At 50.7% G+C, this 10071-nt stretch overlaps 2 protein-coding genes across 2 annotated transcripts in view; one reads left to right on the top strand and one right to left on the bottom strand.

Annotated features, from left to right (window-relative positions):
• The window catches only part of LOC108551629 (nephrin), a 279049-nt gene extending 276883 nt beyond the window's left edge, over positions 1-2166 (top strand). Inside the window, exons 13-14 of the mRNA XM_017905856.1 lie at positions 603-833; positions 1793-2166. Coding sequence (XP_017761345.1) covers positions 603-833; positions 1793-2166 — 605 coding nt within the window. The remainder of the gene's footprint in view (positions 1-602; positions 834-1792) is intronic.
• Positions 2167-7177: 5011 nt separating this feature from the next.
• LOC108551627 (MICOS complex subunit MIC13 homolog QIL1) lies at positions 7178-8892 on the bottom strand. Its single transcript, XM_017905855.1, has 3 exons — positions 8680-8892; positions 7491-7706; positions 7178-7420 (listed from the first exon to the last, which is right to left on the bottom strand). The coding sequence occupies exons 1-3, from the start codon at positions 8890-8892 to the stop codon at positions 7178-7180; spliced, it is 672 nt and encodes a 223-aa protein (XP_017761344.1).
• Between the last annotated feature and the right edge of the window lie 1179 nt (positions 8893-10071).

Below are 10071 nucleotides of genomic sequence, written 5' to 3'. Positions count from 1 at the left end.
CGATCGCCATTTTATTTTTTTTATCCGTCATTTCTTTCTCCTCCCTCCTTTTAACGAGTTTCCGAGTCTCGAAGGCACGTTCAAAGTTTCATACCCCGGCAGATCTCGAAAGACCTCGAATCGCGAACGATCGGCGAATCAAGAAAACGAAATAGCAGCGACAACGGGATTATCGGCGTAGCCGATTACCACGGAGGAAATTAACGAGACACGGCACCGCTCAATTGTCTGCCGAAAAGCTTGTCTGCCGTTTCATAACGATTATTATCGCGCAGTTTCACGCGTCCCGCGGTTACCTGTTTATTAATGTATGGATATATTACGATTCATTCGCTGGCCGAGCAACGATCGCGCTATTATTACAAGACCCATGCATCGTTTAATTACGGTCGCGATAATTTTAAATAAATTACCGTTGTTCATTTGTCAATCCCCAGTTCCTCGTAAATTTCATCGAGCCCTGGCTGAAACGGCGCGAACGCGTGGAATTTGTTAATTACGTTGGTCGTTTAAACGCCGCGCCGCGTTTCCCCTCCTCTGCCTAACCCGTTGCGCATCCACTCGCGGTACTAACTACCCCCGAATTTATCCTACTGTTCAAGGGCAAGACGCTGGAATCGTGTTATCCCCGCTGATAGGCGTGGTGGTAGGAGCGTTGGTCACGCTGGTGCTGATCATCCTGGTTGTGGTGGTGCGAGTACGACGGGAACGAGTGTCGAAGCCGAGGCACGAAAAACCGGCGGAGCTGAGCGAACTGCCACCGCAACAGTACCCTCTACAGAATCCTCAGCAAACCGTGGAGACCGATCCCGACGTGATCCCGAACAAATTCGGTAAGTTTCTCTCGGCAAGAAGAAATCGCGGCGCTCGTCGCCTATCGGCCCTGCGAACCGCTCGTTCGCCCCCTATCGATCGGTCGATCGCGGGTCTGGATTTTGGAATAATGGGCAGGAAACGTTCTCGCAACGCGCAGTTAATCTAATTGCGTCGGGTTACGAGCGCCGCCACGATTTGTAATAGCAGCGTGTATAGATTTTATTCAATTACCGCGGCTTACACGGCTGCCGGGCCGCGGCGCCGGGGCGGTATTTCATCGCAACAAAAGAGATCGAACCAATGCGCCAGATATTTTGGAAAAATATTTTCCATTCGCTCGGTCGAGCCGCGATTGCGATCGATCCCGGTTCGATCGGCTCGCGGGCTCTGTGCCGCTTTCCGGAATGCTCCACGCGGCTCTACGTGCCTGCCGGACAAAACCGGGGCCATTTTCTTTCTCCGACTCGGGTGAAAAACGATAAAGAAAAACAGAGCGAATCCGGGATCCCGGATTACGAGGCACCGTTCCGAATTCGAGAAAACATGGAGAACGTTCTTGCGGCGGGAAACTCTTGCTTCGTAATTCCAGCCATTAGGGGCCATTAAGTTCGGAACGGCCGGATATTAAAGATGCATAGAGAAAAATGAACCCGTTCAACGACTAGTAGAGCGTACGCTTGTTACTAAAAAAATGAGAGCCCAACGACCCGCCGACGTAAAATAGCTTTTAGTGTAACCGAGCCCGGAACGTTGGCCGTACTCCTCCCGTACACCATTATCGGCACGTACGCGTTCCGGGCGACGTGGCATTCCGGATCGTGGGCACCGGGACCGCCGCGCCGGCTGAGGCCAACGAGAGGAAAGAAAAGCGAGAAAAACCGCGTGGCTAGGCTAATTGTCACGGGGAGGCAGCTCGTTTCGCTTCATAACGTTTCGTACGAATCCCAAAAGAATTGTCCCTGGTCCGATGTTGCAGAGGGCAACCTGGTGGAAGTGAGTCCGCCGAGTTATCCGGGTGGATATCCCCCGGGACACTGGGTCACGCCAGGACCCACGCCAAGCATAGACGAGCTCTGCCACAAATTCACCGGAAGACCGACGGAGCTGAGGTTACCATCGAGAAGCACCATCCCGAGCTTACAGAGCATGCCCATGACGGGGGTGATGATGGGCGGTGGACAGGGCGTCGTGGTGAGCGGCGCGCAGGGCAGCGGCGTAGTGACGCTCGGTGGTGGCCAGGGTGTCGTCGTCGGCACCGGCCAAGGAGTCGTCGTAGCCGGCGAGTGTCTGGACGGCGAGGCGATCAAGAGACGACTGATGGCCAACAGGCTTCCGGAGAGCTGCGTCTAGACCTCGGCCAACGAGCCTTCTTCGCATCTTGCGCCGCCCTCCGTGTTACGCGTTCACCGACCTAATCTAAGAGTCCCTTTGCGCCGAACCGATCCTTCCGGATCTCGTTGGTCGTCGCGGCTGCACGCTTCGTACTCCGGTCAGGATGACGCGCGTTAGAAGCTATTCTCGCAGCGTCGTATGGAGCCGAAGGCTTGAAGACAATCCACCGTTGTCGTTGCGAGCAACGGGACACGACAGACGATAAAGTAGCGGGTATGGTCGAACGGATAAGCGATGGATGAGCAACGCGAACGTGCGACGCGTGCATGGATTGGTTGGCACAACTTTCCAATCTGGGAACGGTATCCGTCGAAATTGTTTCGTAAACGTTTTCTCGATATTCGGCCGAGATATGTTTTCCTTTTCCTTCTCTTTTCTCTCTCCTCCTCGCGGCAGCGAACGGACGAGGGAAGAAAAAAAGGGACGTGACGGAAAGGGAGGAAGAAGAATCGGGACTGGGAAAGAGGTAGGAGAAAACTTGCCGCTCTCGAGTTTTCCACCTGGGGAACATGTTCCGAAGTAGTCTCCTTCTGTCTTCGAACGTCGACGTAACTTTCCCCTCTGCCTGTTTCCGTCGCACGACTCCGAGTCCAATGATCTTCGACACTGTCTTCTCGCATATTTCTTCCTCGCTACGTGATTCACAGTTAGGACGCACCGATGCGAGCATCCGCGAAAATTTCCCGGCAAAAATTGGGAACAAATGGCGGCAGTTTCGTGTAACGTATCGAGGGGACGCGACTTCCGGCCAGACGACACACCGAGTCCCGCCGTTTGGCTTCGTGCACCACCATCCACGGTATTATCGTTCCTCGAAACGGTTGGACTCGAAGCGACGACGACAAGCGAGGACAGACCCTAGCCGCTAGAAAAATCGCCAATCCCTATCTGTCTTTCTTTCTTTCTTTCTTTCTTTCTGTCTGTCTATCTATCTATCTATCTGTCTGTCTGTCTGTCTGTCTGTCTGTCTGTCTATCTATTATCTATCTATCTATCTCTCGTCTATTCACCGAGATCGCGGAATCGCGAAATGGACGTAAATAAACCTGCACGTCTGAGCCTACCGATCGAATTCTCCAGACATCGAGGCATTAGGCCGAGAAACGCGAGAAAAGATAAAAGGTTCCCGAACAACCCCTCTTCCGGTTGCCCGGAATGAAGATGGATGAAGGAACCGCGCGAGAATATACGATGGGAACCAGAGCAAGGTTAGGGGAAAGGTGGAGGAACGAAAGACGCGGGGGGGAATGGAAAGATAACGCGATGTTACTTTGCCGAGTTGCGGGAAGAAGCGTGAAGCGCGGTATCGAAGCTGATCAATCAGTTTCAACGACGGAAAACATATTCGGGGCGGAAGTAGTTTGTACGAAAGCACGGTTTTATACGTTGCAACGTCGTCGGTGTCTTCGTTCGATTACTCGCTCGATTTCACCCGCGATCGTCCTTTTCTTATCTTCCCGAATTCCCAGCGAGAGAAAGGAAAGAAGGAAACCGGCAAGACAAAGCGAAATAAAAAGAAAAATGAGAAAAATCGCGTACAGACGCGACGCGATTTCAGCACATTCCGTGAGATTAGGGACGACGTTTGATTCAACGAAAATCGTCTTCTGTTCGCAGCGGAGACGATAACGCGTTAAGCAAGAATCGACAATAAGGGGTGTGTGTGTGATCGAGGATAGAGACTCGAGGATGTAACCGCACCGTGTTCCACGCGATCGAATATCGCGATTCTATCGCGACGAATCGGATCGAACTTCCGCGAGAACAGTCAACGACGAGACAGTCTCGCGCGCGTAAATAATTAACGCGATGCCCGGAAATGAAGCGCGTTTGCACTACGTGTCGATTAGGAGAACGAGGAGACGCTTCGTCTCGTCGTGCTCCGTCGTGGTAGCTGTGATACGAGATTACGGAGCTCTTTTCCCGTCGTCGATCTCAACGTTCCTTTCCGCGTTTAGCCTAATTTCCGACGCAGATCGAACACTCTTGTAAATATGCACGCACGGTTCGCGGACGCGAGTAAAATGGAGGCACGAGAAGAGGTGAACGCGTCGAACCGGAGGTTGCAACTCGAGGAGGAATCGCGTCCAGCCGGCCGAGTGTTCTCCGAATTTCGTCCGATTCTCGCGACGATCCGAGGAGGAAAATAACCGGTGGCGGAAGGACTCGAGGAGTCTTCGTACTCGGGTGAAAAATTGAATTTGTAAGGTCAGAAAAACCGGGCTTCCACGTGACACTTCGCGACGAAGTCATGAAGCTTGACGGCAAAACTAGAAGTAAAAAGTGACAAAGTATATTCCTAAGAGAATGAAGTGACGCGAACTTCGTCCAAGACTCTCGCTCAAGGTAGCTCGTACTTCGAACCTCTAACGGAGAGGAGGAAACGAGTGGAAGAAGGATAAATGTTAAGTTATCGTATGCGTGACACGTTTGAACGGTGCGGCGTCGCGATCTACGCGCGATCGATACGCGATCGATACGCGATCGAAAGGATTGATAACGTCGAACCAAATGTCGAGTGTTTCCGTTTTTGTTTTCGATGTATTAAACGAGAAAAATGCGAATAATGAAAGAAGCAAAAAAAAATAAGCAAGTAAATAAATAAATAAGTAACGAATAAATAAATAAATAAATAAATAAATAAATAAATAAAGGTAACTAAAAGTCGTTGCTCGTTAGTTAATGTCGTATCGTTGTACATAAGTATGTATCGTCGAAGAAGAGTCCCCACGCGTGGGGAACCGAGCTCGGGGACGATCGCGCGAACGTCGTCGGTAATTTCGATCTTTTGTCGTTGCGAGTGTATTGTAAACGGTACGTGTAATCCGCGGGAGAACGCCGGTGCGCCAGGAAATCGAGGCGATTCGAAACGACGCGGGCCCCCTCTATCGTCGTTCGCGGGGCTCGTCAATTTCTCGTTCAAGTGGCGGGTTGACAGGTCGTTATTTCCCAAAAAATCGCTCGACGGACAACGATCTTTGTTAATTAGAATACGCGCTATCCTCGCCGCAGACGTAGAATTAGCCGCGCTTCGGCAATCGGATCGAACGTCTTTTTCTATCGAACAAACCTCGAACAACCCTCTAAAGAGCCTCGAAAAATCCCTCGTCACGACCAATCGTCGCGTCGCGAGCCAAGTCGCGACGCTCCGCGTGGAAACCAGCGACCTGATCGACGCGATCACGCTATTTTCACGTCCGTCAACATTAGCCTAAATATGAACCGGATGTCGATCTGGCGAGAATCGATTTTCGACGCAACGCACGCACAAGCCGAGAATCCACGTCGATCCTTGTATCACGCTCAAACGTTTCGTTTCTCCTCGGGGAAAGAAGAAACACCGCGAATTTTTCCCTCTTTTTTCTCTCGTCGCTTTTCTTTTTCTATCGTGACTCTTTTTTACAAAACAGGCAGAACAGGTCTGACATCGATAGCGAAATTCTCGGCGAGCGAAGAAACGATGCGCCGGTTACCTGGTGCAAGCGATTCGATCGAACGCGAAAACGAAATTTAGAGACTAACGAATGTACATAATCAGCATGATGCGAGGTCCGTGTAAATCGATTATATTTTAAGTTCACTGTATAGGTGATTTCATATCAGAACTCCATATCGTCTACTAACTCGTATGTATATACTACATAAAGTTTCGATCTGAATAAACTGTTTAACTGTCCGAACTGAACCGTGCTTTGAATCACCTTCCCCGAGGGCTACCCCGATCCTCTATGATATTTCTTCGACGTCGACTACACGCTTGAACCACGAAAAGCCAGCTTCGAACTTGGGCCAAAGGTCAAAGGTTACATCGACTCCTTAATTATTCCCGGTAATTACGAAACTGGTCCAAGTCTCCGAGTTTCGAAAGGAACGATTTTATCGCCCATTTCGCTTTGCATTCCTTCGCACTGCGCGATCCAATGAGATCATTCTGAGCGATACAGCGAAAAATTGAATCGCTGACATTTCGATGCGACACACACGCGATTTCAGTTACTTTCGCGATCACCGACACGATCCGGAATATCAAACGACTACTAAATAAAACGGCGAAACCGCGGCATTTAACCGAGAAAGCAAATATAGAAATTATCTCGATAACGCGGCGATGTCGAGGGTTTCGTTTCTAAAACGGAATATTTATTTATAATTCAGAAACGTGGCTTCGAAAATATGAATGCCGAAGCTACATCGTCGGATTAACGAGGCGTGCTTCCCCGCTTGCTTTTTCTCCCGATTGAATTATCGGTGAAGAAGAGTAGAAACACGGAACCCTCTGGTACGCGACGAGATTTATTCGGCCGAATGATCTCGGGAGACCGTTAAAGTATCGTTTAGCATAATCCGAAATTTATAAAAGCTTACAAAGGAATGGGTCGATTTCGCGTGGGAATCGACGAAAAAATTCAACCTGAAAATCAGGGATTGTACGAGGGGATGGACCAGATCGAATTTCTCTATCTACTTGATCCTCGCTGAATTAAGGAAAAGCCTAGGTTCGTTTCGAGGCAAACTTTCCAACGTTATTTATGCAAGGTGTTTTGAGAGACGGAGCTGGTACCAGACGAACGTCTCGTCGCGAGAATAAATTCGCGTCGGCTGGCAGAAGACGCGGCGAGAAGAGGCCTGAAATTTTTGCAGCGATAGGAAGAGGCACCATAAAAATCGCTTAAGATGCAACTACTGTGAGAAATCCCTGGTGTACCGTCGAGTGTCCCGAGAAAAAATGGAAGCATCCTGAACGGAATTTTAATCTCTCCTTGTATCATATTTCGCCTGCTTATGTGCGTCTCTATGTACGTAGCGAGTGAGAGAACATCTCGGGAACATCTTTATCGAGCGACTCGCGAACGACGTAATCGCAGTTGCCATTCGCGAGAAGTACGTCAATCCTTCGCAATGACGGAGTCAGTGTTTTATAAATTTATTCACGCATCAGGATTTCTACGACTCTGGGCAATGGCGGCCGTTAAGTTTTCTCTTCGGTATCGTCGAGCGACCCGTCCTCGGTCTCCGCTTCGGTTACCTCGACCTGGGACGACTGGGACTCGGCCGGCTTGTCCTTCGGTGGCTCGATGGCGAGCATGATATTTTGTAGCTGCTTCCGAAGCATCGCCGACGCGCTCATGATGCATTCCATCACGGTAAACACGGCGTGATTGTACTTCTGTACTAACGAGTACTTGAACTCGCTTATGCGAGGCAACTCGATCTGCGAACACATAACAAATACCATCGATCGGGAAACTTAACCTGGTGCAGCCGTATTCGTGCTGTGCTACTACTTCTTTGCCGTATTCGTCGGCCAAGGCGGGCATAATCGTGGCCATTATCCTGCGATAAAGGTCCTCCACGTCGGCGCTGCTCCCCCACAAGCCCTCGGAATGCGTCCAATAAACGAGGCCAGCTGCGATGCCACTCTTTAGAAGGAAGAACAAAGCGCTGCACAATTTTTGCCTAATCGTCCTCCGTTGTGTCTTCTGCGGACAATCGCAGATCTACGCAAAGGTATATGACATTAAGCGATATCACCATCGTCGCCTCGGACAGAGCACGAGGTTTGCATACGTGCCTCGAAAGAGTATCAATATTTGAGGGTTTTTAAGGACAAACCCCGTGTTCCTTTGTCTCCTCGTGTATTTGCGCAGAGAGTCGAGAGAAACCGCAGAGACGGTTCGTGTTTGCCAACACGGTGGGAATTTCGACGGTGAAGCTAAAGATCATGCGGGCAACTTTCGAGAAGCGTCCGAGGTATCCATCGTAAACGAGTTCCCCTGTCTACCGCTAGCGCGGCGCTGGCGTCGCTCGAACGCTCGAATTCGAGGAAACCGTGACGAAGCAACGGAAAAGAGAGCGTGAAAAGAAGCTCGTGGAAAGATTTGTCGCGTTTACGGAACCCTCGAGAATATCCGGCTCTCTGTTCGACGAGAGTAAACCCTCTACAGTCTGCTAAACGCGACGATGCCCTCGACTCGTAAGGTCACGTACGTACGTGTCCCTAACAAGTACGCCAACTCTAAACTGTCCTCCTCCATTAGAGACCCATCGGCGTCGCTATACCTGTGTACACCGAACTGTCGGGCTAATTCCAGGTAAACGCAACTACGTATCGACTAACCAATTCCGTACAGGTGCTGGAACACCGTCGTCCTCCCCTGCCGCGGCACGTCAATATGACGCGAAGGCGAGTCGAACTCGCAGCACGAGAACGCGTCCGCGCGGCTTAACGCCAAAGCTCTCTTGTTAACGAGTCAACCTGCCCCGCCAACGGAATCTCATTAACGACAAATATATCTAGTTCGACCGCGTATATATGTACGTCCGTTTCCCATTCGTACAGCACTCTCATCCCCCCACCCTTCCCTCTCTCCCTCCCGCCCGCCTCTAAAAGCCTTCGTATATGGGCAAGTCCAAACCACGACGGTTCGAAAGATTAAGAATTTTTCTGGTAATAAATCTGGCATGACTCACCTTTGGCGGACACGTTCTCTGCATGTCCTTCCGTGTACAGATTTTAATGGTCACCGGCTTAGGAGTCCAATAAGCCGTACCACCAACACCAATGCTCGGACAAGGATGCATCACTTCTGCCTGAACGAGCTTCTGAATCCTCTTCGGTCTTATGCATGTCTCCGGATTGGACAAGTTGATGGTCTGCGCGACACACTTCGTTCCCCGCCTCATCGTGCCTTTCAGTTTTCGATCCAAGTCCCTTCCTTCCGATACTTCATCGAGACGAGGAATTATCCGGCACAAATAGGAAGCCGAACGACAAAAGGTTCTTCAATGGAGTCGGCCAGTCACTGTCGAGCCACGAAAATGAAACAGTCCGACGGAAAGATTCGACGAGCACGAGTACGCGAACTATTCCGGAAACGAGCGAATTCCTGTGCCCGATCGCGACGCGTTGAAATTCCCTGCGATCACGGTCGTTCACTTTGCATCGTATAACCTCGAAATTTACCACGTGGCAACTTTACCGGGGAAGGTCGTTGACTGTCAACAGAGAGTCGTTTCGCTTCGTACACCGTGCAAGAATTTTGTTTAACGCTTCGCGATTCGGATTCTTCGAATATCGACGATCACCTGCTTGATTAGTGCATGACGCGTGAATTTTGATCGACACACGAACGAAAACTTCGCGATGTTGTCCATATTTCGAGACGAACTTCAACTCGACAACTCGTTAAGCGATAATTTCGCGTGTCTCGTCTCTCGCGACAATATGGCCGACCTCGTCGCTGCGCGTGCGAGTCTGCGCAGAGGAGAGTCGCGTGTGCGCAACGCGTAAGGGAATATAAATTTTAATCTGCGAGAGAGCACAGCTGCTCGATTCTCGTCCGCAAAGGAATCGTCGCGTCGTCGTCGCTGACGTCGTTCGATCGACTGGAAGAGTGGGGGAAACGAAGAGAAAGGGACGAACGGAAAGAAGGATGCCGCGGGAGAATCGTCGCAGATAGGGGGCGACGTGTACGAAGAAGCCCGGCGGCGTTACGTATGGAGGCCGCTCAGTCAAGTTTCGTTCGCGAAATCCACGTTCGGTTCTTCCTCCTTTCGCTGGCTGCTGATAACAAAGAAGATATAAAGGAGGCGAGATTACAACGACGCTGGGGTGGGGAGGGGTCGGAAAGGCAAGGGACGGGACTGTAAGAGGTCTCGGTTGCGCGATGAAACCGAGTTTCCAGCGAGAGCTCCGCCGCCACTTTTCCGTTGCTACGTGTTCGCCACGAGCTACAGCAGCCCGGCGATTCCTTATTCATCAACACCATTGGAAAAACTCGTGAAATTTGCATCCGACACGCTCGTACATCCTTCATGTTTATGCACTCGACCAGCCTATCTGCCCCGCCTCTCTTTCCTAAA

Source organism: Eufriesea mexicana, unplaced genomic scaffold (genome assembly GCF_001483705.2).
Source record: "Eufriesea mexicana isolate 0111107269 unplaced genomic scaffold, ASM148370v2 scaffold4786, whole genome shotgun sequence".
NCBI lineage: Eukaryota > Metazoa > Arthropoda > Insecta > Hymenoptera > Apidae > Eufriesea > Eufriesea mexicana.
This window is presented reverse-complemented; position numbering and strand designations above follow the sequence as displayed.